The sequence below is a fragment of the Leptomonas pyrrhocoris genome (genome assembly GCF_001293395.1).
Source record: "Leptomonas pyrrhocoris isolate H10 chromosome Unknown, whole genome shotgun sequence".
In the NCBI taxonomy this organism is placed as follows: domain Eukaryota; phylum Euglenozoa; class Kinetoplastea; order Trypanosomatida; family Trypanosomatidae; genus Leptomonas; species Leptomonas pyrrhocoris.
This window is the reverse complement of record NW_015438373.1, coordinates 495,746-523,036: the sequence shown is the minus strand read 5'-3', so window position 1 is coordinate 523,036 and position 27,291 is coordinate 495,746. Positions and strand designations below refer to the sequence as shown.

At 56.9% G+C, this 27,291-nt stretch overlaps 10 protein-coding genes across 14 annotated transcripts; all 10 read right to left on the bottom strand.

Annotated features, from left to right (window-relative positions):
- Positions 1-434: 434 nt before the first annotated feature.
- ABB37_07230 (putative delta-6 fatty acid desaturase) lies at positions 435-1,969 on the bottom strand (the record flags this gene model as incomplete). Its single annotated transcript, XM_015805786.1, has 1 exon — positions 435-1,969. The coding sequence occupies exon 1, from the start codon at positions 1,677-1,679 to the stop codon at positions 435-437; it is 1,245 nt and encodes a 414-aa protein (XP_015655792.1). The 5' UTR covers positions 1,680-1,969.
- Positions 1,970-2,679: 710 nt separating this feature from the next.
- ABB37_07229 (hypothetical protein) lies at positions 2,680-4,617 on the bottom strand (the record flags this gene model as incomplete). Of its 2 annotated transcripts, none has more annotated exons than XM_015805784.1 (1): positions 2,680-4,617. In XM_015805784.1, exon 1 carries the CDS (start codon positions 4,414-4,416, stop codon positions 2,680-2,682), a length of 1,737 nt encoding a protein of 578 aa, XP_015655790.1. In that variant the 5' UTR covers positions 4,417-4,617. The 2 variants fall into 2 exon arrangements, with proteins under 2 accessions (XP_015655790.1, XP_015655791.1); XM_015805785.1 differs by having other exon boundaries at positions 2,680-4,612.
- Positions 4,618-5,377: 760 nt separating this feature from the next.
- On the bottom strand, positions 5,378-7,045 carry ABB37_07228 (serine hydroxymethyltransferase (SHMT-S) (SHMT-S); the record flags this gene model as incomplete). 2 transcript variants are annotated; one of them, XM_015805782.1, is made up of 1 exon in its annotated part: positions 5,378-7,045. In XM_015805782.1, exon 1 carries the CDS (start codon positions 6,773-6,775, stop codon positions 5,378-5,380), a length of 1,398 nt encoding a protein of 465 aa, XP_015655788.1. In that variant the 5' UTR covers positions 6,776-7,045. The 2 variants fall into 2 exon arrangements, with proteins under 2 accessions (XP_015655788.1, XP_015655789.1); XM_015805783.1 differs by having other exon boundaries at positions 5,378-7,024.
- A 377-nt stretch (positions 7,046-7,422) lies between these two features.
- Positions 7,423-10,453, bottom strand: ABB37_07227 (hypothetical protein; the record flags this gene model as incomplete). 3 transcript variants are annotated; one of them, XM_015805779.1, is made up of 1 exon in its annotated part: positions 7,423-10,453. In XM_015805779.1, exon 1 carries the CDS (start codon positions 8,509-8,511, stop codon positions 7,423-7,425), a length of 1,089 nt encoding a protein of 362 aa, XP_015655785.1. In that variant the 5' UTR covers positions 8,512-10,453. The 3 variants fall into 3 exon arrangements, with proteins under 3 accessions (XP_015655785.1, XP_015655786.1, XP_015655787.1); XM_015805780.1 differs by having other exon boundaries at positions 7,423-8,708; XM_015805781.1 differs by having other exon boundaries at positions 7,423-8,691.
- A 1,201-nt stretch (positions 10,454-11,654) lies between these two features.
- ABB37_07226 (putative protein kinase) lies at positions 11,655-17,019 on the bottom strand (the record flags this gene model as incomplete). The annotated part of the gene is made up of 1 exon (XM_015805778.1): positions 11,655-17,019. Exon 1 carries the CDS (start codon positions 15,081-15,083, stop codon positions 11,655-11,657), a length of 3,429 nt encoding a protein of 1,142 aa, XP_015655784.1. The 5' UTR covers positions 15,084-17,019.
- A 681-nt stretch (positions 17,020-17,700) lies between these two features.
- Positions 17,701-20,303, bottom strand: ABB37_07225 (hypothetical protein; the record flags this gene model as incomplete). The annotated part of the gene is made up of 1 exon (XM_015805777.1): positions 17,701-20,303. Exon 1 carries the CDS (start codon positions 20,077-20,079, stop codon positions 17,701-17,703), a length of 2,379 nt encoding a protein of 792 aa, XP_015655783.1. The 5' UTR covers positions 20,080-20,303.
- Positions 20,304-20,805: 502 nt separating this feature from the next.
- Positions 20,806-22,679, bottom strand: ABB37_07224 (hypothetical protein; the record flags this gene model as incomplete). Its single annotated transcript, XM_015805776.1, has 1 exon — positions 20,806-22,679. Exon 1 carries the CDS (start codon positions 22,624-22,626, stop codon positions 20,806-20,808), a length of 1,821 nt encoding a protein of 606 aa, XP_015655782.1. The 5' UTR covers positions 22,627-22,679.
- A 681-nt stretch (positions 22,680-23,360) lies between these two features.
- On the bottom strand, positions 23,361-23,832 carry ABB37_07223 (putative ubiquitin/ribosomal protein S27a; the record flags this gene model as incomplete). Its single annotated transcript, XM_015805775.1, has 1 exon — positions 23,361-23,832. The coding sequence occupies exon 1, from the start codon at positions 23,817-23,819 to the stop codon at positions 23,361-23,363; it is 459 nt and encodes a 152-aa protein (XP_015655781.1). The 5' UTR covers positions 23,820-23,832.
- Positions 23,833-24,615: 783 nt separating this feature from the next.
- ABB37_07222 (hypothetical protein) lies at positions 24,616-25,230 on the bottom strand (the record flags this gene model as incomplete). The annotated part of the gene is made up of 1 exon (XM_015805774.1): positions 24,616-25,230. Exon 1 carries the CDS (start codon positions 25,177-25,179, stop codon positions 24,616-24,618), a length of 564 nt encoding a protein of 187 aa, XP_015655780.1. The 5' UTR covers positions 25,180-25,230.
- Positions 25,231-25,979: 749 nt separating this feature from the next.
- ABB37_07221 (hypothetical protein) lies at positions 25,980-26,755 on the bottom strand (the record flags this gene model as incomplete). Its single annotated transcript, XM_015805773.1, has 1 exon — positions 25,980-26,755. Exon 1 carries the CDS (start codon positions 26,586-26,588, stop codon positions 25,980-25,982), a length of 609 nt encoding a protein of 202 aa, XP_015655779.1. The 5' UTR covers positions 26,589-26,755.
- Positions 26,756-27,291: the final 536 nt, after the last annotated feature.

The window sequence follows — 27,291 nt, the reverse complement described above, 5'->3', positions numbered from 1 at the left end:
TCGATGAAAATGTAAGTGAATGTAAGACAGTAAGAGACATACACGTTAGGTGCGGTGCGCACACACGCACGCACGCACGCATGAAACACTGCGTGTTTGTTCCATTTATGTTCTACCGCGAAGGTCCGTAAAACAAATAAGAGAGATGGAAAAAAAAAATGCGCATCACCGGTTCCCAACAACCCTCGTTTTTTTTTTTTAAGTTCCTTAGCCGTTTCGTCGTCGGCCGCATCCACGAGGGGGAGAAACGAGAAGTCATAAAGCCACAGCCGACATCAGACAGTTGCACTCAGGTACACGTTCCGGCAACTCGACAAACATGGAGAACAAAAGGAAACGATTAAAAAATAAAGCGGGGAGTCGCGTGAGCGCGGCGAACGACGCCACACGAATGCCGCTCCTTCCTGTTTCTTCGTTTTCATTTTTTCTTTCTTTTACAGCATCTTCACCTTCTCCTCGCCACGGCCGTACTTCTCCATGTGACGGAAGGTGCTCTGCAGGTTCGCCTGGATTGTGTCGTAGTGAACGTACGTGAAGCCGTGCTCCTCGCAGAACTGGCGGACGATAGGGGCGAGGTAGACGTAGTAGCCGTGGTGCACGCGAGGGAAAAGGTGGTGCTCGATCTGGAAGTTCAGCCCACCATTCAGTTGGCCCCACCACCAACCGCCGAAGTTGCAGCTCGTCTCGGCCTGGCACGCAACGAAGTCCTGGCCATCGCTCGTACCCACCTTCTTTGCGCCATCGAAGTTGTGCGAGATGAGGAAGAAGTAGGCGAGGTAGAAGCCGCCGAACATGTACTGCAGCATGCAGCTCGCCACCCCATCGCCAAAGCTCGAGGCGTGCAGAAAGTTGCAGAGCAGGCGGTACGGGATGATGGAGATCATGCAGCGGCTGATGTCCCACTGCGATTTCAGCAGCCGCTGCTTCTCATTTGGGCCCTTCGCGAGAAAGACGATGTTCGACAGCACGTGCACCGGACCGAAGACGGCCTCCAGCAGGAACACGTAAAACTGCTGCAGGCAGTAGGCGAGCTTCACCGGGATGCCGCTGTGCAGCCGCAGCAGCGGGATCTCGAGGTCGCCGTCGCGCTCCGGCTCGTTCGTGTATATGTGGTGGATGTAGTCGTGGTTGATGATCCAGCTGATGCTGCTGCCGCCGAGAAGGTCCTGTGAGAGCCCCAGCACGCGGTTGATGTGCCAGTCGCGGCTCAGTGCGCCGTGGTTGGCGTCGTGCTGCACGTTCAGGCCGACCATCGCCATTGAGAGGGACTGGATGACCGTCAGCAAGCAGCCGCGGCGGTAAAAGAGCGAGTACAAGTCAACACCCAGCATAATCGTCAGCCACAGGGCCGCCTTCAGGTAGTAGTACCACGGCGCAAAGCCCTTCGTGGGGGCAATGATCGGTTGAATCTTGCTGCAGAGCTCGAGGTAGCTGTCGTAGCTGGGCTGCTCGCGCTGTTCAATCCAGCTGTCCGGGTGTACCTCCTCCTTTGGCACCTGCAGTTCCGTGTACAGTTCGTGGGGGAAGCGGCGGCGGTGGTAGCTGATGAAGATGGCAGTACACTCGCGGCCGTTGCACAGACGCACCATCATCGACCCACCGGGGTGCATCTGGGCGACCTTTTCGGTGTCGTAGTAGATGCCGTCGATGGACAGCACATCCCTCTTTAAGTCGGGCATTGTAGAAGGGCAGAAATTGAAGGATACAATTATTGTACGTATTCTTTTCTTTTGGAAAATATAAACGATGTTTTAATGTTAGTCGCCGTTACTTCAGCTGTCGTCGCTGTGATAAATACAAAGGTGGATGCGTGTGTGTGTGTGGGGGGGGGGGGGAGGTCTGCGAATGTGAAATGCGGGGTGTTTTGTGTGCTGCTCTCTTCGTTCTACATCCCTATTCTGAACGAAAGAAGAAGAGGGGAGGAGGAATGTGAAGGAGAGAAATCTCAGTTCGTAGGATGAAAAGGTCTGTGCAAAGAGGGAAAAAATAAGAAAAAAGATGGCTCTCGTGTTCATATATATATATGTGAGTTGTATAGTTGTTACTGAGGTGCAAGCGACGCATCGGAATCCAAAGCAGCTCACCCTCCACAACAATCAGAGCGGGTGGGTGTCTTTGGGGTGGGTGGGTGTCTTTGGGGTGGGTGGGTGGAGCAGTGCGCTTCCACAACGCAAAAACCCTCCATTGCGATACAACTGCCAACCACACAATTCCCCAACTCCACGAGCGCCTCCGTTACGGTGCTGTTCTTTTTGTTCCGGTTTTTTTCTTAGCGGGCCGCGAGGCGTAAAGGGCGCCGCGTCCAACACACAACCGTACCACGATCGAGCGGATTGAACTCATACCAAGTCGTAGAACACAATATACAGGAACAAACAACAACACAGAGAAAAAGGGGAACGTTATACAACGTGGAGACGTGTCCCCGACACCACCGTCGCGCTCTCTTTCTCGCTCTCTCTCTCTCTCTCAAAAAAAAAAATAATAAATAAATAAATAAAAGCCCATGTAGCGAGGATATTACAGCCGCCGTGAAACACCGCTGTTAGAAAGCCCACATAGAGAAAATCCGCCGGCTTTTTTGTTCTTCTCCTTTTCTTCTTCTCTTCTTTGCAATTCTGAAGCGAGTACGAAGCAGGGCCGTGGGTTTCTACACCGCCAGCAACGCAGCTGTGTGCATCAGCCGCCGCGGAAGAAGAAAAACTGCTGACCACCACCACCACCACCACCTTGCTGACGAAAGCCACCAGGGAAGCCCCCGGGGAAGCCGCCAGGGAAGCCCCCGGGGAAGCCGCCAGGGAAGCCGCCAGGGAAGCCGCCAGGGAAGCCGCCAGGGAAGCCGCCAGGGAACTGCGAGCCAAAGTTCGGTCTGCCACCACCGCCCTGTCCCGGCTGCTGGTTCGGGTCCTGTCCGTTGTCGTACATGGCACGCTTCTCGTCATCTAACAGCACCTCCTTTGCTTCGTTAATGTCGCGAAACGCCTTCTCCCGCTTCTCGCGCTCCGCCTCGGTCAAGTTCTGCGAGTGCAGCTGATCCGGATGATTCTTCTTGGCGATAGCGCGGTAGGCACGACGGATCTCTTGCGACGAGGCCGTCTTTTTCACACCCAGCAGCTTATAGTAGTCCTTCCGTGCCCCGTTGCGCTTGATGTTCTCAATCTTTGCGTGCAGCTCCTGCACCTTGCCGTCGCCTTGGCGTATGTCGCGCGCCTTCTGCAGCTCCGCCTCCGCCGCGGCGATGTTATCGTCGAGCAGGTGCAACTCCGCCAACCATATGTGAGCGTCAAACACCACCGGACTGTTCGCGCCCTTGTAGCGGTCAACGACACCTTGGCACACGCGCAGGCCGTTTTCTGTGTCGCGCAAACCCACCAAGGCTTCGCAGTGCCACGTCGCCAACTGCTCTTCGTACGCGCTGTTTGCCTCGCCCTCGCGCGCCTCTGCGATCAGCGCGTGTACCGTTTCGTAAGACTTGTCCTTCATTTTGCTGGCGATTTCCTTCGTCAATCGCTGCTGCAGCCGAATGAGCTTGTGCAGGCTCGCGCACGAGGCGTACTCGGGGTCCAACGCGAGGCAGCGGCGCACCTCGGCCTTGGCCTGATCCAGTGCCCCCAGCCCCCGCAGTGCCTGCGCGTTCAAGGCGATGGCGTCCAGGTTGTTGCTAGTGCGCTGCGTTACGTACTTCAGCTCCTGCGAGGCGATGAGATTGTTGCCGATCGCCAATGCACACGCCGCCCGTCGCAGGCGCAGCTCCACGCTGTCCCGCGCAAATTCCTTCACGACACTCTCGAGCAGCGCGATGCACTCCTCGTACCGCTGCGTCTGCGCGGGATCGCCAGCCGCGGCAGGGTAGTTTTCCACCGGCAGCTCCCACAGGTCGGCCAGCGCGGCCCACCGCTTTGTGTAGTGTTCGAGGTGGTGTACCTGCGCTGCGACGGTGCGTGCCTTCGCTGCCTTGTCGAGCGCGTTGTACACCGTCACCAAGTGCTGTCCGTCGCGGTGGGCAGCGGCCAGGTTGCCCAGTTGTGTGTGAATGGACATACGAAGCGCCAACCCCTGCGGATGATCTGGGTGGCGGGAGAGCAGCGTGTTGAGGTCTTCCAGCGCAGACGTGCGATCGCGCAGCATCACATACAGCTCGGCACGGCTGTAGAGGGCACGCTCGTTGGTGGGGCTGCGCGTCAGCGCCTCCGTGTATTTTGCTAGCGCATCTTGGTACAGGGCACGGCCTTGGCCGAGTGCCTTGTCGCCTGCAGCCAGCAAAACACGTACGGCATCATCGTCCTCCGTTGTGGTCTGCGAGACTGCTGCAGCGAGTGAAGCGAGAATTAGGAAAGCGACGACGAGCACCCGACATCGCAGTGCACGACAGCGACTCGAAGAGCGCTGTGGCCGGTCGCTGTTGCTAGGCGTCATGATGGCGCAAGAAGCACACACGACAGCGCAAATCGAAAGAGCCGACGCACACACACGTGAAAAGAAAAGGAAGAAGAACTCGAGACTTCTTTGGTGTTATACTCGAAGGAGAGAAGAGCACGTAGAACACGGGACCGGCCAGCTCCAAGTCCCGCTGCTCGGCGCGCACACGAGGTGATGATAACGTAGGGGTCCTGTGCTGTGTACGCGCGTGTTACACGAAAAAAGTGAATCGGTAGGAGAAAGAGCGGGTGGTTGGTAAGAGAGAGGGAAAGAAAAAGACTGTCGAAAGGGGAGAAACGATGGGGGCGGTGTTGTGACACGCGTCAACAAGCCCAACAGAAAATACTCCTTGGTAGCACTCTTCTTCTCTCTTTTTGGAGGGGAGAGAGGGAGGGAGGGAGGGAGGGACATTCAGCACTGCAAGGCGGAGATGCGGCAAGGGGGAGGGGGGAACGAAAGTTATGAAAAGAAAATAATCACCCACCCTATGCGCCATTATTCTTCTCTTTCCTTTTTGGGGAATCGCTGGAAGTCGAGCGAACGTTTCTTCCGTATCGCATTGCTTGCTAATGCTATAGAAAGAGTGTGCGCGTGTGTGAGAGGAGAATAAAACCGTTTAATGCGCTATCAAAACAGCTTCTTTGCCAATCAGATACACACACACACACACACACACCTGTAAGAGAAGAAAACAGAAGAACGTAAAAATCAAAAGAAAAAATAGATGTGGAAAGAGAGAGAAAGACAGCACCAAACACGCCATTATTTCCTTTTATGGCGTACTTTGCGAACGGTACCCGCAGTGCTTACCGTTGGTGGGGTGGCGAATGCGTTACCCCAAAACGCCGTTCCTTAGCAACGATGGCAGCGCACTTCAATCGCTCTCGCCAAACGCTGTCTACTCCCCCCCCCCGAACTTCCCTTTTCCTTTTTCTGACTCTTGTTGGTGTTGTTGGCCTTAGTGTTCCTCCGGCAGGCCGTCTTTGTACTTGATGCGCGACGCATCGAAGCTCGGCATGGTGAACTGGATCGCGAACTCCTCGACGTCGTAGCGCAGCGCGGCCACCGCCGCGTTCGTCGCCAGCGCCTCGACAAAGTCGCTCAGCTTGGCGGAGCCGGCGTCCTTCTGCACCTCCTTCGCCAGCGTCACGGCACGGTCCAGGAACTCGGCCACCGTTGCCATGTCCGCCTCCTTCATGCCGCGGGAGGTGAGCGCCGGCGTGCCCACGCGAATGCCGCCCGGGGTGATGGCGCTCTTGTCGCCGGGAATGGTGTTCTTGTTGACGGAGATGGAGACGGCGTCGAGCAGCTTCTCCATCTTGCTGCCCGTCAGACCGTGCACCCGCACGTTCCACAGCAGCAGATGATTGTCCGTGCCGCCGGACACAAACTCGTGCCCCTTCGCCATCAGCGCCGCGCCGAGGGCACGGGCGTTGGTTTGCACCTGCTGCGCGTAGGCCTTCCACTCCGGACCGCACACCTCGCGCATCTGCGTGGCAATGGCAGCGATCTGGTGCTCGTGTGGGCCGCCCTGAATGCCCGGGAAGACAGCTTGGTTGATGCGGCTTTCGAAGTCGGTCGGCTTACCCTGACGGTCCTTCTTGCGGTAGAAGATCATGCCGGCGCGGGGGCCACGCAGGGACTTGTGCGTCGTCGTGGTCACCACATCGGCAAACGGAAAAGGCGACTTGAGCACCCCACCTGCGATGAGGCCGGCGGTGTGCGCCATGTCCATAAACAGCAAGCCGTCCACCTCATCGCAGATGTGCCGGAAGCGCTCGTAGTCGAAGTCACGCGCGTAGGCGGAGGCGCCTGCGATGATCATCTTGGGCCGGTAGGTCAGCGCAATCGACTCCAGACTGTCGTAGTCAATCAGCCCGTTCTCCTTCACCTTGTAGGGAAACGACTCGAAGTAGATGGAGGTGGCGCTGATCTTCTTCTTGGCGGTGTAGAAGCCGTGGGTGAGGTGGCCACCACTGGGCAGGTCGAGGCCCATAATGCGGCTGTGCGGCTCCAGCAGCGCCGTGTACACCGCGAAGTTCGCCGGCGACCCGCTGTACGGCTGCACGTTGACGCCCCACTCCTCCGGGTCGAGGCCGAAGGCGGCGAGCGCGCGCTTCTTCGCCAAATTCTCCACCTTGTCGACGTACATGGTGCCGCCGTAGTAGCGGCTGCCCGGCTCGCCCTCCGCGTACTTGTTCGTGAGGGCCGACCCCAGGCACTCGAGGACGGCCCGTGAGGTCAAGTTTTCCGACGCAATCATCTCCAGCCCGCGGAACTGTCGACCCATCTCGAGCTCGATCATGTCCGCCAGCTCCGGGTCCTGCTGCGCCACTGTAGGAAGAAGAGAAGACATTGGTTGTGGGAGAGGAGAAAAGAAAGTCAAAATAATAATAATAAATAAAACAGTGAACGTGTTTTTGCTGTTGCCGTTGTGGTGGTGGTCGCTTTCGTTTTTCTCCTTTGAGTGAGCCTGGTACTGTGTTGACGCGGATGTCGGTGTTTGCGATTTGGCACGATAGGGGAGAAGGAAAAATAGAAAATGATAAGGATAATAATATTCGTTTAAAAAAAAAAATGTAGCGAAGGTGAGCGATGAAACACTGCCGGATAAGCCGACGCGGCTAATCGTATCCCGCGATGAGAAAGGGGAAAAGGACAACGAGAAGGAAGGGGAGGAGGGAGAGTACGTCGTGGCAAAGGTAACAGTCGTACGTGCATACGTGCTGTGATGCATCCACACGGGAGTCGAACCTTTCAAGCGCTTCCTCACTTTGTATTACTGTTATTATTATTATGAACTTAGTTTTCCGATGGGATCGCACGTGTAACGGTACACCCCGATGAGCATCCGCAGCATCGGCAGAAGCAGCAACAGCAGTGGCAGCAGTTGTCTTGATGTTTTTTTTTCTCTCTTCTTGATTTCTGAATTTCCTTTCTTTTCTCTGGTGAGAACGAGCAACTCGTACAAGCAACAGCGACGCCGCAATACCCTAATAAACTCTACGATAACACCCGATCGTCCTCCGCGCGCAGGTCGAGCGTGTCGGCGTCAAACAAGTTGGTTACATAGAAGCACACGCAGAAGACCGGCCCCTCGGCGGTGGCGGGCTCCTTGGCCAGACTCTCCGCCGCCTTGAAGGCCTCCGTCACGCTGTCGTACCGCACCCACAGTCGCAGCTGCTCACACCGCAGCGCCGCCGAGTCCATCGCAGCCACGCCCAAGACGGACGCCACCGCCGCCGCCGTGTGCACCCGTGCCTTCACGCCCCGCACAAAGCCGAACCGTCGACACCGCTGACGTACCGAGTCCACCAACGGGGCGCACAGCGCATCCCTCGCGGTCGGCGACGCAGCCGCTTGGGCAACTTGCTCCGCACTCCACGTTGTCGCGACAGGGCTTTCGCGCAGGTAGCGCAGCAGCAACGTCGAGCTCGGCTTGCCGCGCACCGCTCGCTTCGTGCTCGTCGCGACGCCGGCGGTGGCGGAGAGGACTGAGGAGTCGACCGGGGCGGCCGTCATGACGTAGCCACCTGCGGCGAGCGCGGAGCGCTGGAAAACGAGGGGTGCAGTCGCCGATGGTGCGGATGGCAAAGAAGACGACGACGCGGGCTCGGCAGATGTCGTTGTCGTCGGTGCAGTTGTGGTGTTTGTGCTGGGCATGGGCATTGCATGCGTCTTCTCCGCTGCGTCGCTTCCCGTCAGCTTCTTCGACTTAGCCGCCAGCGCCTTCAGCTTGTCCAGTCGGCTGCCAATACGCGAGCGGGCGTCTGCGCCTTCCAATTTCTTCTTCCTGTGCTCCACCTCGAGGGCATCCTTCTCCATATCCACCGCACTCTGGATCCCGAGCGCAGCGGACTCTTTAATGCGGTGCAGGTGGAGCTCTTCCGCAGACAGGCTTAACCCGGACGAGGACACCGTCTCGCCGTCGGCACAGGCAGGGAGTGTGGAGACGAGCGATGAGAGAGCGGAGGCAAGGGCGTTCGGCTGCCGCTGCTGCTCGAGCGCGTCGGCCTCCTCGCGCTGCCGGCGCCGCACGTACGCCGTGAAGACGACATCGCGATAGTGATTTGGCAGCGCTGGGTTGTACATGGCGCTGTGCGGCTCAAAAGTGTTGTTCTCCTTTTCAACTGCTATTATTCTGCAGTTCTCGTGCGTAACTTGCGCGGTCTCTTTCAGGGAAGTACAGCTTCAAGAGAGAACGAAAAAGAAGAAGAAAAGAGACGCTGGAAGTATTCGTTGAGCTTTCACCTCAGGCACACACACGCCTCTTCCATCTCGCTTTCTCTGAAAGGCGAAGATGCGAAAAAGAGGTGAAGAGAAAAGAAAAGGAAGAGGTACGGAAAATGGAGAGCGAGAGGATGAGTGAGGAGAGGCATCGCTTGGCGAAGACGGAAAAACACAGCGGCAGCACATCCGTTGCTTTGCACACCGCGTTGTTGTTCTTTCCCCCTCTTTCCAATGGAACCTCTCACACACAAAGAGAGAGAAGGTAAAACAAAAAACGGGAGGGGCGATGCATGACGAGCTCGTTACTGCTACAAAGCTGCTGTCGGTCGCGACACCTCCTCCATGCACCCCACAGAACCTCCGCAGGGCCTGCGCATCGGGGGAAAAAAAAAAAGAAGAAGTCTCTATGGGACTTGCTATGCGTCACATACACTCAGGGGCAACAACATGAATGACAGCAATAGGCGGTGTAATGAACCCTGTTTGTCCTCGCCTTCTTCTACATTGCTTTGGACACAATATCATATAGGTATATATATATATTGCATTTCGCACCTCTGCGTGCGTACGGGAGCAGTCGAAAGCCGCACTATCGAGTCTCCAAGTAAATAAATCAAAGAAACAAAAAATCATTTTTAAAAAAGAAAGAGGCAAAACCAGTTTCAAGGCATGACTCACGAGAAATAGGTATAGTACGGTATACATGGGAAAAGCACCTCTCGCAGAAGTGGAACGCAAAGCTGCGGAAACAAGTAAGCATAAAAGAAGAAAACAGGAAGAGAAATAAAAAAGAAGTCAGAAAGTCGTAAACGAGATCATAAAAAAAACTTTTTCAAGAGCGTTGAAATCAGAAGAAAATAATAATAATAAAAGGAGCGGCAGAGAACTGAAATGCTTTCACGCGAAAACACACACACGCACGCAGCTCCCCGCAAGAGAATTTGGGAAAAAAAAAGAAAGGAGAAAGTAGGAGAGCGCAAAACCACAAAACCTTTACAAGATGAAATACAAACACACACACACACACACACACACATTACAAGAATAAAAAAAAGGAAGAAAGGTTCGTCTTCCTCAATCATTCGAGGCCGTGCGTGTGTATGGGTGTGTGTGCGTGTGTGTGCTTCTTCGTGGGATTTTGTGCTGTATAACAAACAAAAAGGGGCACCACTGGGTAACGGTGTGTATGTGTTTGTATGTACGTTGTTGTTGTTGCTTGCTTGATCAGATCACACCCGTTTGAGCTGCTGGAAAGCTCAGCCGTGGTGGTGATTCTTCTTCTTTGCTTCCACAAACGTATATAGGTACACGTTTATGTGTATGTAATGAAAGACACAGACGCCGCCATCAGCACCAGAACATGACAGTGGCGATGAATAGTACTAATAATAGTAATAAGCGCTTTCTACCAATTCAGCTGTTTAGTAATATTTCAGACAACACGGAAAAGAAAAACCAAGAAAAACACAGCGCGCCTTTTTACTATTTCTCTCGTCTCAGTAAGGCAGAAAAATTAAGGCTACTGAAGGACTTCTTTTCTAATACAGACCGTAGAGCGCGTCCGCAACACGAGAACCGGGGAGAGAAAGAGAAAAGAAGAAGTTACGGCGCGCACGCGACAACGTTTGGAAGAAATACGCACATGAAACGTATTTTTTCTTTAGATTTATATTTTTTTCCTTTTCTTCTTCTTCCACCTTTTTCTTTACTGTAGAGGCTCCTCGGGAACGTTACAATGGAGCAGAAAGAAATAAATAAGACAAGTTACGCGCGTGTCACAGTTACTAACCTAACCTGTACGGCTGCATACACGAAGAAGAAAGAAGAAAGAAGAGAACGAGAAATGTTTGTTGTTGATGAGGATGCTTTCTTTGCCGGATTTGCGTTGATGGGGAGGAGAGTTTCACGCAACGTGAAATAACTTGAGATTTCAGGTAAATAAAAGAAGAAGAAAAAAGCACGAGGGCAAAGAACGAAAAAGGGGAGAAGGCCTCCAGCTCGCGTCACGCACACAATCTTTTGTTCTGGTTTCCGGACCCCACGGCGTTACACGCGAGGCGTCGTGTATATTAATAAATACATACATACACACACACATATATATATATATATATATATATACGCTGTTGTTGTTGTTGTTGTTGTTTTTTGTGAGAGGAAAGCCAAAGACGAGAAAAGTACTGTTGTGGTTTCTGGTAGACAGACGCGAGATGGGAGGCGGAGAAAGAATGCGTTGAACTCCGTCGTTGGCAATGAAACAGCATCGCCGTTTTCTTCCACGGACCCCCTCCCCCCTCCCCACAACAGAGATTTAAAGCAAAGGAAAAGGAAAAGGAAAAGGAAGAACAGACGTCGCATGAGAAAAAAGCGAAGAATGAAAGCATCATATAAGCGGAAGTAGCCAGAAAGGCCGAAGAAGAAGGTAACGAAGCGTATATATGTGAAACCCACACAAGAGGAAACGAGAAAAGAAAAACAGAACTTCTACAGAGACCTGCTATATCCATTCGCGTTTCATAACTGAAAACAGCGAGGCGGCAACCGATGCCGCCAATTAAAAATTGGAGGGAGTTTCTAAAAGAAAACAAAAAGGGTCGAGAAAGCCGGAGAAGGGAAAAACAAAAACTATCAACACACACACACAACAAACACAGAAGATAGACGAAGGAAGTAAAGCACCACCACCACCAAAAGAAAAACGAAGTAAGGGAAAAAGAAGGCGCTTTAACAAGCAGAGTAGACTGCCGTCCAGCCGCGGATAGCACGAAACAACGGAGAAGAGAGAAGCCACAATGAAAAGAAAAAGACGAAGGCGTCGAAGAGCGGAGTAACATCCACAAGCGAAGAAACACACACAGAAGAAACCCACAGAAGAAATTGGCACTTTAGAGCATACCCAAAAACAAAGAAAGTGAAAAGACAAAATAGGAAGTGACAAAACAAGAAGAAAAACAGTGCAAGTCAATTGTTATGCTTTTCTTTCTTTAAGCTTTTGCGGTCATCGACTACCCGCCACGGCCTACTCGGCGTGACGTGGACCGGCGAGAGGACGCCGACGGTGGCGCCTCCTCTACGGTGGGTGGTGCGGTAAGGCAATCCAACGTACTGTACAGCCCCGGCTCCAGACCCGACTCCGGCAACGGAATGCGGGCCGCGCTGCCGTAACGAACGCAGCCATCGGTAAAGTCGCGGCCGTACTCGTGCGCGCCAAACGAAAAGTCCTTCGCCAGCCGCGCGGAGTCGCGCCGCACCAAGTCGCCGTCGCTGGGGTTGTAATAGGCCCGGGTGTCGTCGCGCAGGCTGCCGAGGTTCAGGGCGCGTGCGAGACGCGAGCCGCGCTGAACCTCGATGGAGTGCGTCCCACACACGGACGGGGCGGCGCTGCCGCCGGGGGCAAGGATGGCAGGGAGAAAGGTGCCGGAGGACTGCGCCGTGACCCCCGCCAGCCGCGCCGGACTGGACAGCGGGTAGTCGTAGTTGAAGCTCTGCTTGCGGTCGTCCTCCGGCGCGCTGGGGTTGCTGGGGCCGCCGGTGTAGCGCGTCCTGCCGGGGAAGTCGGTGCTCGTCTGCGGACATGGCAGAGGGGAGCCGGTGACGGGGTTGTGTCCGAGGGGACCGTTGAGCGGGATCGAGGCAGGCGTCTCATCGGACAGTCGATTGCCCCCTGTCGGCGGTGGGCTTGGAGTGGGAAAGGCATCTTTGGGCACGACCGCCTCCTCTCGTCCAGCGCCCGCCCCGTTACAGCTCTGGCTGGGTGCGTCGCGGGAGTGCTGCCGCCGCGACGCACCGCCTTGCCGGTCTTTCTTTGACCGCCGTTCGCGCGGCGTGGCGTTGCGACTCGGCCCTTCCGTTTCTCCGCTGCCGCAGAGGCTGCGCGGAAGGGGCGAGATGGCGGCAGCAGCAGCAGCGGCGGCGAGCTTCGGCGTAGCCGTCACCACTGCGTCCGGCGACGACGGCACGGCAAAGGCACCGACAGCACCGCCGACGTTGCCAGACGCGTTTGAATTGCGCACCTGCTCTCCTCCATGTGCCACGGAGGTTGTCGTGGTGGTGGAAGTGGAGGTCGTCGCGCTGTGCAGCAGCAGCATCTCCCTGTCGCAGTACTTTATAATCCACGGGTGCTGCAGCAACTCCTGCGCCTTCGGCCGCGACGCCGGGTTGAGACGCAGACACTGCTTCAGGAAGTCGTGCACCTCGCTCGACCACGTGTTGTCGGCAGGGATGTACTTCTCCAGCGGTACCTTGGGCGAGCCGGCGATGGCCATCATCACGCTGTACTGGTTCGGAATGTCCGACAAGGGCGGCTTGCCGGTGAGCATCTCAATTAAACAGCAGCCGGTAGACCAGATGTCCGCCGCGGTACCGACCAGCCCGTCCAGCCGCAGCATCTCCGGCGCCATGAAGTACGCCGTTCCCACGATGTTCGTCGTCATGGTAGCGGAGGCCATGACGCTCTTCGCCGTGCCGAAGTCCGCAATTTTCAGCACGCTCGACGTCTCCAGCAGCAGGTTATCGCCCTTCAGGTCACGATGGACAATGCCGTGGCCGTGCAGGTAGGACAGCCCCTGCAGCAGCTGACAGCACAGCGCGGCCGCCTGCGGCTCGGCGAAGCTGCCGTACGTCTTCACCGCCGAGGCAACGCTGCCGCCGGAGACGTACTCCATGTAAATGCGCAGTTGCCCGTCCACAATCTCGTCGTTCAGGTACTTGACGATGTTCGGGTGGTTCAGTTGCTTCAGCAGGGCCAGCTCCCGCTTCACGCCCTGCAGCTGCCGCAGCAGCGCCGCACTTTCCTTCGTGTCGGGGGTGCCGGCCGCTTGCGGCGTAGGCGGAGGAGGAATGGTGATGGAGGTAGAGGTGGAGGTGGAGGTGGAGGCGGGGGCTGGGCCGTGTGAAGTCGCGTCCTCGGCCACCATGGCGGCCTGCTGCTGCTGCCTCTGCAGCTCCTCGACAATGCCAGGCAGGCGGATCTCCTTCATGCAAATGATCTGATTTGTGTTGCGCTGCATGCCACGGTAGACGGCGCCGAAGCTGCCTTTGCCGATCAACTCCCCACGCGCGAAGTTGAGCGCGTTTGGCCGCGACGTCCCGCACAGCGGGGACAGTGCCACATTGGAGTTGTCCGTCGACACGCTCACCCGACCTTCACTAGAGCCGCGCGAGGTGCGCATACGCCCGCCGCCGCTGCCGTTGCGGCTATCGCGCTGCCGCGGCTCCGTCAGCGCCGGGCTCGGCGCATCGCTCTTCGTCGGCACCAAGCTGTCCGGTGTGGGTTGTTCGAGGAAGAGGTGGCTCGCCAGGCGCGGCGCGCGCGACGCCTTCCCGCGTACTTCGCGCGAGCGGCAAGTCGGGGTGCGGGTGGTGTTGGTGCCGCTGCCGTTGCCTTGGTCGCCTTTGCTGCACGTGGCGGTTGGGGTGAGGGTGGGGGAGCTGTTGGCGGGGTTGTTCTGCGAGCTGGTGGCTAAGATGGACCCCGTCTGCGGGTGGCGGCTGCTGGGCACGAGCGCGGGTATCTTCGGCACAGACAGTGATGCGGCGGAGGGCCGACTTCCATCGCTGTGCCTTGCGCGGTCGTCCGATGAACTCGCCCAGGTGTACGGCACGTCGTTCTCGCCGGAAACGTCGCCGATGCGGGCAAGGCCCTTTAACTCAATGTTGTGCCGCGGCTGCAACAACCGAAGCGGACTCCGCGCCTCGGCCGGGAGGTGCGTGGGACTTTCTACGGCGGTGCGCAGCGTCGCGGAGCGCAGGCCGAAGCCGGTGGCGGACGGCGGTGGCGGCGGCGGCGGTGGAGGCGGCACGCTATCTCGTGGACCGCCCGTTCGCCTCGAGTAGCTCCGCGGCGCGTTCGGCGGCGGCGTCATCGTGGCATCACCGAAAGGTGTCGACGAAGCGCGCGGCGGTGTAACGGAGGAGTTCGCGTTGGACGTGTCGAAGGTAGGGGTGAAGGTGGAGGAGCGGCCACCGAGCGCAGAAGAGGGCGACAGCGCACACCGCTCCGCGCTGACGTCGACGCTGTTCGACGGGATGTCCTTGCGCGTGTCGAGGTCCAGCAGGGAGTCGCGCTCGCCGCGGTTGACGCTGTGTCGGCTTGCGGCTGTTGGCGACACAATATCCAGCGCTGGTGGTGCCTTTGATTTACTATTACTTGCATTACTATTTTTGTTGCTGTCAGAGAGGAGGTTTGAGCTGGCGGGCCAACCTGGGCCGTGGCCGGCGGAGGGGCGCCCGTTCAACTCGGGCGTCAACGGTTGCAGCTGCGACGGGGATCCGGACACGAGCTCGGACAGCGGGGACACGAAGCCCATCATGTAGTTCCCGTTGCTGCTCGTGTCGGCGGTGGCGAGGCGCAGCTTGAGGTCCTGGGTGTTACGCGGCGAGGAGATGACGCGCCTCCGCACACCCGAGGACGGCGAAGAAGCTGGGGTGGACATGCGAAATGCCGCCCAACGTTCTCCCGCAAAGCTTAGGTTAGATCACGTAGAAATAAAACAGCGAATGTGTTTCTTGTCTCTCTCTTCTTTCTTTGGTGAAGAGAGAGAGGGAAAAAACAAAAAAGAGAAGCGCTTCTGTTATCCTCTGTGGGCGTATGCTATGGAAAGGGCGTCAACGGATGGAATGAAGCGTGAGACGACGAGGAATACGTGCGGGCTTGACGCTTTCCAGCGGCGCCACCTACCACGAGGTTGTACAACGAAAGGCAGGAGGAGGAGGGGGCCCCCAAACGTAGAAGGGAAAAGAAGCAAACAGAGAGGAGAGAAAGAGTGGTGTGACGCCGGGGGTCGTATAGTTAAAAATGAAAAAAAAAAGAAATGAAAATGAAGCGAAATCGAATAATACGGAGAAACAGCACACACAAATGCGACAGCGAACTTGTGAGACAGAAAAAAAAACCCGCCTGCAACGAAAAAGAAAAAGGGAAAAAATATACTGAAAGGAAAAGTCTCAAAAAGAGAGAAAGAAAGAAACCAGAAAAAAAAAAGGGCTGTCGATCTTTAAGGATGCAAGCTTTTCGCGTTGCGTGACGCCTTCTTTTCCATTTTAATGCGCTGCAACAGCTTCGTTGACCGCCCCCACTTTGTTTTACATCAACACACACACACACACGGCTTTCGCGAAGACCACGAACAAACAATCCAGACGAGAAGAAAGTTAAGGAAGAGGAAAGATTCGAAAAAATAAAAAGAGGAAGAAACGAGATAAACGCGAAGGACAACGAGCAAGGAAAGCAAAAAAAAGAAAAATGTTGCTAAGCGCAGGAAGAGAGAAAGGGGAAAAAAAGAAAGGTCGAAAAAGGATCTCTTGCAGGTCCAAAGCATGAGGTAAAACCAAAAAACACAAAGAGGGAGAAACGTCCAAAGAGAGGAAGAATAGAAAAGGCGTTGCAGTTCTCGTAACAGCGAGGAAATTCTTTTAAGGCGCGAATCACTCCCTTATACGAATGAAAGATATAAATAAAAGTAAAAATAATAATAGTAAACAAACAAAAAAAAGTAGGAGAAGCGGCCGGAAACCTGATAGCGATCTTGTTTTGCCTTTTGTGTTTTACTGCTTTGGAGAAGCGTACGCTTGGGTTAGTGAGAATCAAGAGGAAAGGATTTTTTTGTTTTGTTGGTTTGTGTGTGTGAAGGTGCGGGAGTGGAGAGGGAGGTGTTATTGCAGTATCCCTCTCTCCTTCCACGAGCAAGCTACAGGGCAAAGTACACGCAACGGTACACCACAGAAGGTTTCGTTGTTGCAAGGGTGGTGATACACGTGTACGCGGCGGTCGAGTAATAAACGTAAAAGAAGAAAAGGCAGGAGAAAAGAAAAGAAAAAAGGGGGAGAAAGACTTATAGTTTGAGGGACGTATAGGTGTGTCGCAGCGGGTTTCTACTGTTTCGACTCTCCTCCCTCAGCAACAAAGTACTAGTTTACAGCAGATGAGACAACTGTCTGGCGCGCTGGCCACGTGTGTTTGTGTAGACGCGTGTGCGTGGGTGCGCTGTCAAGAAAATCGAATAGCGTTTGAAGCAGCACCGCGTTCGGGGCGGGTGTGCGCACGGAGTCCACTATAAAAACAATAAAAAGACGTACACGAGAAGGGAGTGAGATGGGCGAAGAGGCGGATCGAGGCGAGACGTGCACAAGACTGCTAGCAGACACAATCGTAAAGTAGCTTGCGAGAGAAAGGGGGGAGTGGGTGGATAAATAGAAAAGGAAAGAAATCGCAAGTGCCAAACAGGTGCCAGTTTGCTAGAAAGAGACGGCCTACCGTATTTGTACTTTGGTATGTACGGGGTGTGTGTGTGCTATGCTGTACTGCAGTTTTTGTGGGGTGTTAAGTTAAGAAGTACCAACCGTGATCTCCTGGTCCTTATGAACGATACTGCAGAGGTGCAACGAGGGTGTGTGGTCGTTTTCGCGGAGGGGAATGAAACAAGAGAAGAGGAAGAAGAAGTAATGAAGGGAGGCGTGAAGGACGTACAGCGACCCCATCGAAAGGAAGCGCGACGCCGTCACACGCAACGACGGAAGGCACGACAACAACAACAGCAAATAGTAATAATAATAATAATAAAACAGTCACATCATTCTCTCTTCGTTTGATGTTTTCCTCCGTCTGTTTATGCGTGCGTGCAGCATTAGGCTGCTCGCTCATCAGTTCCTCCTTTTCCTGTCAGCACAGACCCATCGGTGACCGACAAGCTAGCCGATGGTCATGCGCGCCGCTACCCTGCCTCCTCTTTTCTCCCTCGACTTCTTTCGTATAAACGGAAAGCAGGGGGGAAACACAATAATAAACAATACGGAGAGAGGCGCAGTCGGTGTGCTGGAAGAAAAACTCCTTTTGCGGCTTCTTCATGTAAATTTTGTCGTTTTGGGGGTTCTACTAGTTTGGTAACTCTCGCCATCACGGCAACGCCAAATTACGGCAGCAGAAGGTAGCAGAGGGGGGAGGGCAGGGGACAAAGGTAGCAGTAAAAAGGAAAATAAGAGGAGAAGAGAAGACCGCGGCGCCGACGAGGCAGCCGTTCCTCCTTGTTGTTGTCGTCTTTCTCTCTCCCCGTTTTACGAAAACAAATCCGCGAAGAGGTCGTCCGCAGCACCTCCAGCCGTCGGCATCAGCGGCGGCGCCCGACGCCTGCCAACACCGCTGAACGGCGCACGAGGAGGAGGGGGAACAGCAGCCGCGGACGGGGGCGGTGCGAACAGCCCAGTGCGCGCACGTGTCGAACCCAGGCCACCGCCACCACGCGTCGGCAACGCTGACGGATTCCCTGAATTTGGAGACAGCTTGTACGCCACAGGACGCGCGTTGGCCACCGCAACCGGGCGGGGGGTGCGGGCAGCCATCAAAGCCGTGTCCAACGCACTCCGCGGGGTCTTCTGCACCTCCGCGTCAACGGCAGCTTGCAGGCGGCGACACGGCAGTGCCGTTGCTGTCGGGTGGTTGTTGTGGTGGTGGTGTGTAGAGACAGGGGCGTAGATGCGTGTGCGCCCGCCAGCCGGGCAGCGGGGCGACGGCGACGGCGACAGCGACAGCGACGACACCGCCGGTGGCGTCTCTCTCCCTCGCCCTTTCACCGTGTTGTCGGGCGTGACGGCGGCCGCAGCAGTAGCAGTCGCCGCTCCTGTCTCCATCGCACCGCCGCTGTCATGCATCAACGAGAAGCTCGAGTCGGACTCGCTCATCACCGCCATAAACGGCGACATCGCAGAGGCCACGTGCGCGCGTTTGGCGATTTTCGAAGAGGCACGTGTGGTGTCACCCATCACTGCTGCTGCAGCGCCAGCAGAGCCGGGCCTCTTCACCAGTGAAGGCTTCAACGAGACAAGACGGTAGGCCGTCCTAGCAGTGTGCCCGGCGGTGATCGACGAAGAAGTCGGAGAAGAAATCGAAGGAGAGGGGCGACGGCCGTCCTGCGAGGCAGTCAGCGTCAGCGCGTTCACCGCCTCGAGTGCCGCACGCTGGCGACGGGAGGCAGCTGACGAGCGCGTTGCGGCGCGGTCGCCTCCACGTTGTCGCTTTCCCCGCGGCAGTCGCGGCGCCGCAACAGCGTCACCGCCCTTCCCGTTCGACTGGCGCCTCCGTTTAGTTTCCTCGCGAGCCGCTGCTGCTGCCTCTGCTGCTGCTGCACGAGCGCGACATGCATCCCGCACGAGTTGCGCGTGTAGCAGCCGCCACTCATCCCCCTCCAAGTCCACCGCCGCCCTACGCAGCTGCGCTTCCTGACGAAGAAGGGTCTCCGTCTCGACACGCCGTGCCGCTTCTGCCCGCGCCATCTGCCGGTCTCTGAGTTGGGTGGCGTGTTCGGTGCGCAGCTGCGCCAGCTCCTGCGTCACGGCCGCACGCTCGGACATCTGCGCTAACTGCTGCGTTGTGCAGCGCTGGTGAACACGGTCACACAGCGCCAGCACGAAGTCCACCGTCAGCATCTGGCGAAGAACCTTGTGGGTGTGCTGCTGCGTACCGTCGCGTAATGTTGTTAGTTCGCGTACGCATGCCTGCGTTGTGGTGGCCACTGCCTCAGCTTTCGCTATCTCCGCTGTGAGTTGCTGCCGCTGCTGCGTGAGGTCAGTGAAGGCACGTGCGTGTGTCTCTCGCTGCACGGACAGCGCGTCGGCGGACTGCGTGACCGTGGCAACCGCGGCCTCCAGCTTTGCCTCCCCCTCCGCCAGAATGTCTGCTTCCGTGTCCACCAGCGACGACAGCGCTGCGACCTCCTCATTCGCCATCTCACACATGTCGGTAAGGTTGTCTGCGTACGCGTGGAAGAGGTCGAGTTCAGCTTCCAGCGCAACACCGGTCCGCTCCGCGTGGAACCGCTCTTCCGTCAGTGGGCCGGCGCACTGCGCGTTAGCCTCCGCTGCTTCCTGCAGCGCCGCACTCCGTGCTTGCGTGGCGGTCTGCATCCTCTCCCGCAGAGACACCGTGAGGCACGCCGCGCACGTGTGGTGCCACCGCATCACAGCGGTGCAGCGTCCGTGAAAGACACATACCTGTCGATGCAGCTGCAGCGTCTGCCCAATGGACCGCAGCGCACGCCGCAGCTTCCTCGCACCTGTGCTCAGCTTCTTCTGCCATTCCAGTGCTTGAAGAATCAACACGATCTGCGCGGGGTGCCCCGACCAACTCCGCACACCGTCCTGCAGCCTCTCCACCGCTCCCCGTCGTGTCTTCTGCGCCTCCGCATCGCGGCACTGCAGTGCGGCGAACTGGAGAGCGTGTTGGGCGAGTTGATCGGCCAGCTGCCGGTTCTCGCGGCGGAGGTCGACGACGTCGTTGCCGCGCCGCCCCACATCCGCGATGCGCTGCTTCAGCGTCATGACCACCGCACGCCGTCGTCGCTCCCGGTCCAGCAGCTGCCGCTCCAACCGCTCGTAGTGCGACGACTGCATCGCCTTCTGCTGCAGCAGGTCATCCGTGCACTGCAGAAGCGACGACATTTTTTTCTTGGTTGGATAGTGAAGCACCTGGCGAGAACACCCAACAGAAAGAATACGTATGGGGAGTGGGATCCAACAGCCTCTGACGTGCTTTTTTTGGAGGGGAACACACACAAGTGAGACGTCCTTCTGCTCTTCTCCCTTTCGTGACCCTTCACCCCGCTGCGTCTGCGTTGGATATTTTTTGTTTGGTTTTCTTTTTCTGAATTGGCGCTCCGATCGCTTGTCGGTAAGGACACACACACACACATCATCACCATCACCACCACCAACAACAACAACAACAAACAATGGAGGTATGTAAGATGATGGATTATTTTGTTGGGGATGAGATGAAGAAGACGAGCTCCACGGATATCAGCAGGAACAAAAAAAAGGTCAGCACGGCGATGTGACCCCTTCATTCCGTACCGCTTTCATTCTTTTGCGGTGCATAACGGCTCCCCGGCAAGTGCCAATCAGCCGCCCCGTTCACGATCGGTAATGGCCGCCCGTTGCTCATTGCTTAGTGTTGTTTGGTAACGCGCTCGTGTACATCGACTTAAACGAATCCAAAGGGAAAGAGAGGAATGGCAATGAAAAAAACAGAACCGAAACAAGAGAGAACTGTACAGGAAAGCAAACAAACAAACCTCAAAGAAGAGTCAGCGAAATCCCCTCGCTTGCGCCTGGCTCAATTTCTTGCGTCTGTGGAAGCACGAGAGGCTACAGCGCTCGCTACGTCCGTCAGTAAATGCACGGCGGCGGCCCCTCCAGCACCCGTTGATACTGCAGCTCCAAGTCTGCCATAAGCGCGGCATCGGAGGCGTAGACGCTGCGGAGCCACGCACCCGTCACGGCCGTCACCTGAGGAGAGAGCGTCGAGCTACGCGTCGTGCGGGCGTCGTCGACGTCGTCGTCGCCTCGTTGCGCGTCCGTCGCGGAGGAGGCAGCGGCAGACCCTCCCCGGTCGCCGCCGTCGATGCCACTCCCCCACCACGCCTCCCACACCAGCACCGTCTTGGACGCCGGCAGCAGCGTCAGCGCCGGCAGCAGCTCCGCTTCCACCTCACCCGCCGCACGTGGGGATGCGTACGCGTTTTCTGGTAGCACCACGCTGATAAGGCCGCTGCTGGCCGTCTTCGCGCCGTGCCCGTGCGAGCGAGCCTTCTGCAAGGCCTCGGCAAAGGTGGCCCGCACGTACGACTGCAGCCGCCGCCAGAGGTCGAGGAAGGTGGCGAGGGAGGGCGCCGTCGCCGCGTGATGTCCTGCGGTGAAGTCCGTCAGACGTGGGGCGGCGAGGCGGGACAGCACCGATGACGGGCCCACCGCACTACGCGGCGGGTTGTGCGTACCGTGCCCCGGCGCGTCCGCCGCGCCCCACACGCCCTGGCCGGCAAATCGCACGGTGCGTGCGGCGTGGGACGTCGTCCGTGCGGCTTGCTTGGCCAAGAGTTGCTGCTGCTGCAGCACGGCGGGCCGCAAGAAGGAGATGTTGCACCGCATATCAGCGATGCGGGCCTCCTTGTACTGCCCAGACGCGTCCTGATAGAGCCGGGCCACCTGCTGAAGCGACGGCGGCGTGCAACCATAAGCTGACGCGCCGCCGTCGCCGTTTTCTTCGTCCTCCTCCATCGCTGCTGCTGCGGCGGCGTCCGCGTCATCCAGGACACCGTCGTGCGGAGCAACACGCATCGTCAGCGTCAGCTCCGGTGTGCGATGGAAGGCGATGGCCACCTTGCGGACGGGCACTCCGGCCATGCACGACACCAACACCGCCGTTGGCTGCAGAACTGACGACGGCGACGCCGCGCTATCATTGGATGCCGGTGCAGGACTCGCTTTTGGCGTGTTGGTCGCCTCTGTGGGCCGCTCCGCTCCCATCGCGCCCGCCGCTGCGGCAGGCACGGATTGCGGCGTGTTCACGTCGTTGGCAACCTCGCGGAAGAGCGCCGGCGGACATGTCAGCAGCACGACGTCGCTGCGCATCACCGCCGTGCGGCCGTGGCGGCGCTTGAGGCAGTGGACGCCGCGCTGGGCGTGTCGTGCCAGTCGCTCCGGCTGCCGTGTTACGACGGAGAGGTGCGAGGGATGGACAAGGCGATGCGCCAGCGCACCGCTGCTGCTGCTGTTGTCGGTGTTATTTTCGCAGAGGAGACGGAGGAGCAGCTCACAGCAGGTGCCACCGCCGATGATGGTGACGAAAAGGTCAAGGGAATCGGAAGGCGCGACAGCGGGGAGGTCAGCCGGGACGCCGAGCAACGTCTTCTCTGCGGGAGTCGGTGTGCTGTTGGGGCGTGAAGATCGTGTGAGTGGTGGGGAGGCCGTTGTGGTCGTAGTCGAGGGAGCGGAGCGCTGAGCCTGCCAGCGCGCCAGGTGGGCAAAGGCGGCGTCCTTCTCATGCAGGAGGGCCTTCATGACGGAGACGGCGTAAACAACGTACACGCTCTGCTCCGCCAACACGCGGTACACAAATGGCACGGTCGCAGCGGTGTCCTGCAGCGTCGCATCGACGCAGCCTCGCTCGCCCAGCACGGTTTGAAGCAGGAGAGCGCTGTCGGGGTTCATGTAGAAAAGGCAGTCAAAGGATTTGCTCGCAGTGCAGATATTGGCTTCGCGCTTCGCACGCAACCCAACAAAAGGCACGCGAGTCGAATGGAAAAGAGAAGCAAGGGAGAGGCAGGAGAGGAGTTCGAAGCACGTCGAAATGAACACAGGTGTCGCTAAGGGTCGCACTCGTGCCCCACGGGCCGAAGATGCGGCGCGCTGACGAGTAGAAGTACAGCGCGGGCGGAGCCACGTCTCGTCTCGCGTTTGCTTGAATACACCAACAAAAGCGTCTCTCATCGAACAGAAGAGCCTGCGCTCCCGGTAGCATGTTTAGGTGCGTATTCACACTGTCCGTTTCTACTCGTTGTCGGCACGACGACTTCCTGGACGGGCTATCGTCGTCGTCGTCGGATGCGTGCGCCTCCGTTGATTCGTTTTTTTTTTAAGGGTAAAGCTAAAGAAAAATAACACGTAAAGTAGGAAACACGAAATAAATCACTTCGTGTTCGACGCCCCATTCGATCATACCGGAGCTGCCTGAGAAGCGCCCAGAAGAAGACGTGGCACGAACACACACCCACGCAACTAAACGCAGAGGGAAGAAAAGAGAAGGGAAGAATGCGAAGCCACGCAAGAGCATTGTTCTCTCTGATGAAAGACGCACTCACTCACACGTTAGTGTCGTCTATCCCGAGCTCGCACACACATCGCTGCCTTGCTCTTGAGCATTCCTTCTCGCCTTGCTGGTGCGTTTACTTGCTCTCCGACTTGTAGGTGAGGTGGCACTTGCCGCAGTACTGGCGGTCCTTGTGCTGCGCCATGTACACGCCGGCGCCGCACTGCGGGTGCGGGCAGTCCTGGCGAGTGCGCTCGACCTTGTAGGAGCCGTCGTCGTTCTCCGTCACCTTGAAGTACTTGAGGGCACGCATCTTCTCCAGCTTGTGGCGGTGCGTCGGCTTCTTCGGCTTCGTGAAGATGCGCTTCTTCTTCTTCTTGCCCTTACCACCCTCCACCGGCACCACCACGTCGATGGTGGACTCGGCGGCCAGGTTGTAGGCGGCGAGGGTCTCCTCCTCGGCGAGGCACATGCCAGCGAAGAAGAGGTTGCCCTCCGCGACGTTGGCCTGCGCCTTGAGGGCGGCCACGGTGTCCTCCGCGGACACGCGCACCGCCACCGTGCGGCCGGCGGCGTTCTTGATGAAGATCTGCATGATCTAAAAGGCTGTGCGGCGTAAAAAAAAAAGAAGAAAGAGTTGGGGTAGTTGGGGCGTGCATGTGGGTGCGGGTGTGGGTGTATGGAAGCAGAGTTAAACGGCAAAGCCAACAGAAGAGAGAAGAGAGAAGGCGGGTGAGAGAGAGGAGGCGTTCGCAAGAAGTAATACGGCAATGAATGTTGCTCTCCCTAAAGCGGCCTATTTAATCCATGACCATGTATTTTTCTCTAAGCTCTTGCGACCTCACAAGTGTGAGTTTCGCGTTGTTCTCCTTCTTGAAGGAGATCAGTCGCCTCCTCGCTGGCTTCTGTTTTCTCCGGACTGTCGAGACAGTCGCTGACAGAGGCGGCGCTGCGGCGCGCATCAGAGGCATACAGCCCCCACAACGGTGAACTGGGAAAGCGAAGAACACCGGTCGCGCTTCGCCCTTGCGTATCACACTCTCTTGCAGGATGAAAGCGAATGAAACCACAAAAACAGAGGAGAGATATCAGAAGGGAAAAACCCAAGAAGACGATGAAAGGGGAAACCACAGAACAGCACACGCAAACTCGCACCCCACCCCTCTCCGCGTTCGTCAGCACATGTATTCGGGGGGTGCACACACCACAGGAGATCATGTACGCAGCGAGAGGGTGATAGCGAGAGAGAAGGAAGAAGCAGAACGGGGATAGGGGGCATTGCGGCTACAGCCAACACAACAAGACACACAAAGAGATGAATTCTACGACCGTGTTCTAAAAGACAAAAGAGAAAGGCAGATCGATGCGTGCGCTTCGATTCGCTGATGATTCTACAAGGTCACCGTACCGTCACTGCGAAAAACGGTGTCCACCGCCGCGCTGCCAGAGGAGGAGCAGGAGGCGATGGGCAGCACGACATAGTACGCCATCGGCAGGAAGTTCACGACGCCGTTGCTCGTCATCTTCCCCACCACCATAATCACGTGATTCGGAGCGGCGTCGAAGGCGGGCGCGGTGCCGATCTGGATCGGGCCGCAGCTGCCGTAGAAGTCGCACGAGTGCCCGTGCAGCTCGTACGTCACGGTGGGGCTGGGGGTGACGGGCCGCACGGTGAGTGCCACGGTGGACACCGTCAGTTGATAGGGCGCGGTGGCCGATGCGTACGCCACCGTCGCGCCGGTGCCCGTGGCATTCTGGCAGCTCCAGACGTAGGTGGTCGGCAGGGACACGGCGTCGTCGAAGAACGCGCCGAAGCCGGGCCCCGCCGACTCCATAATGGCCTGGTACTGCTGAAGGAAGGTTTGCAGGGTGGCGGTGGAGGGCGTGGAGAGCAGCAGCAGCGTCACCAACACGGCGACCGCCGCGACCAGCAGGCGAGAGGCAAGAAAGGTCATGTTGAATCTAAAATCTGTAAAGGGCCAGTGTTTTACCAGAAAAGCCAGACTAGATGTTTAGCATTGCCATTATTATTATTGTTTTGGTAGATACGTGTGTGGTGGGGGGGGGGGGGTAAGTCAGTACAGGTTGGGAGGGGGGGGGGGTAGGCGGAAGGGAATGGTGACAGTGCATCGGAAACTCGATCCTTAGTCGTGTGGCCTCTTCGCATTATCTTCTACACGTTGAAGAAGCATCTCAACTCTTTTTGCCTCCCTCTCGTGGGTGTTCAGAACAAGACTTCTTTCGGCATTGAATTCTTCATGGTTGTTGACACCGCACGCGGAGTCCCTCATCTATTCATCCTCTGGCTTATTTGTTGAACTCTAAAAAAAAAGGGGGAGCAAAAATAGATTTGAATAAAACAGCGCCGCCAAACAACCAAACAAAGCGAAGACGCCTGCGCTGCGGCGCCGGCAATGAAACCGCCGCTGACAACGGAAAGAAAGAAAAAACGATGAGGAGAAAGCAAAGGAAAGCGAAGAGAACAGAGACGACGATGTTCTACACACAAAAAAGACCGAGCAGACAAAGCGACAAAAGAGAAAGTCATAAAAGGACGCGTGTTGGCGTCCCGCTCCCTCCGTCCCTCTCTGCACGGCTCTAACAAATCGGCACACAAACACACATACATACCTGTGTGCGTGTGGCTCCTCATTCATTCCACTGTTCCCACAACTCGCCGCAATCGGCCGGCCCCGACACAGCATCAACGAGACGAAGAAGAATGAAAACGGGAAAAACAGCAATAGCGTTGAATCTACGACGGAACGGCGGCATTCGCAAACGCGGTGAAGAGGTCCGCCAGCGGTGCGGAGAGGCTGGTGGTGTCGGCGTACATGGAGTTGCACAGATAGCCCTCCAGAATCATATACGTTGCCAGCGGCAGGATGTTCGTGTTGTTGCCACTGGTCATGGTACCCGTCACCATCACAATGGAGTTCGGCGTGTAGGGCATCAGAAGACTGTTGCCTTGCTGCACGCCGGTTGCCGGGCTGCCGTCGGCGATGCGGTAGCTGGTTCCGATCAGGTGCATCGCAGGGCCGTAGACGAAGTTGTCTTTGTAAATGACCAAACCCGCGGCGGTGGCCTGAATGCCGTACGGCGCGCCGATCGACTCCATCGTGAGCGCCAGACCAGGAGCCATGTTAAGGATGCTGTTGGTGCAGAAGTGCGCCTTCACGGCAGGGGCGCCGACCAGCGCCGAGTAGTATGTCACAAAGCCCGGTGCGATGCTGCGGAGCGCCGACTGAATGGCGGCGGCGAAGGCGGCGACGTTGGCGGCGTTCACCGTGGCGCTGCAGAAGAGGAGCAAGGCACCGAGCAGAAACAATGCTTTGCTCCATCCTGCCAGAGAGCGAGGCGCCATCTCAACTTTCTTTTTCCTGGTCAGATCTAAAGCGGTTTAAAGGGAGAACAGCACGACGCGTGCAACGCAGTTTGCAATACGAAGCAGAGAACCTCTACGCCGAGAAGACAAACAAAAAGAATGAGGAGTACACTGAACGGTGGAATTTCAAATGGGGTAGCCCCACTGCGGATCAACGGGCCGATGCAAGAAGATTCGGCACACGGGGAGTCGGAAAGAAGTGTTTTTTGGGGTGGAAATACAAGGAGGGAGCGGCGAAGGAGGAGGACAGGTGGATCTTCAAAAAAAAAAGAAGGCCGATAAACATCGCAGCAGTTCGCTCTCGTACCGGGCAGCGCGTGGGAACAAACGAATGCGTGGTCGCGCCTCAGAGAGGTGGCGACGAGAGCATTGGTGATGGCACGCAACACAACAAAAGCGCAGAGGCCGGAAAATGCATTGGCGAAGATTGTTGCTGGGGCGGCGGGGATTCGAAAGCAAGTTTTTTTTTCATAAAGCGTCAATGAGACCCACCTCGATAAAAAGCACTGCGGTGCTGTTTTAGCGCAAACAGCACTCGACGCGCCATCGTAGGTGTCGTCCCAGCCAGAGACGCTCTGAGACAAAGATAATAATACACACATTTTCTCGCACTAAGTCGGTTTCCACAACGAGTAAGGTAGACTCCTTGCGTACCTCCTCGTGTCTTTTTTCTTTTCTTTGT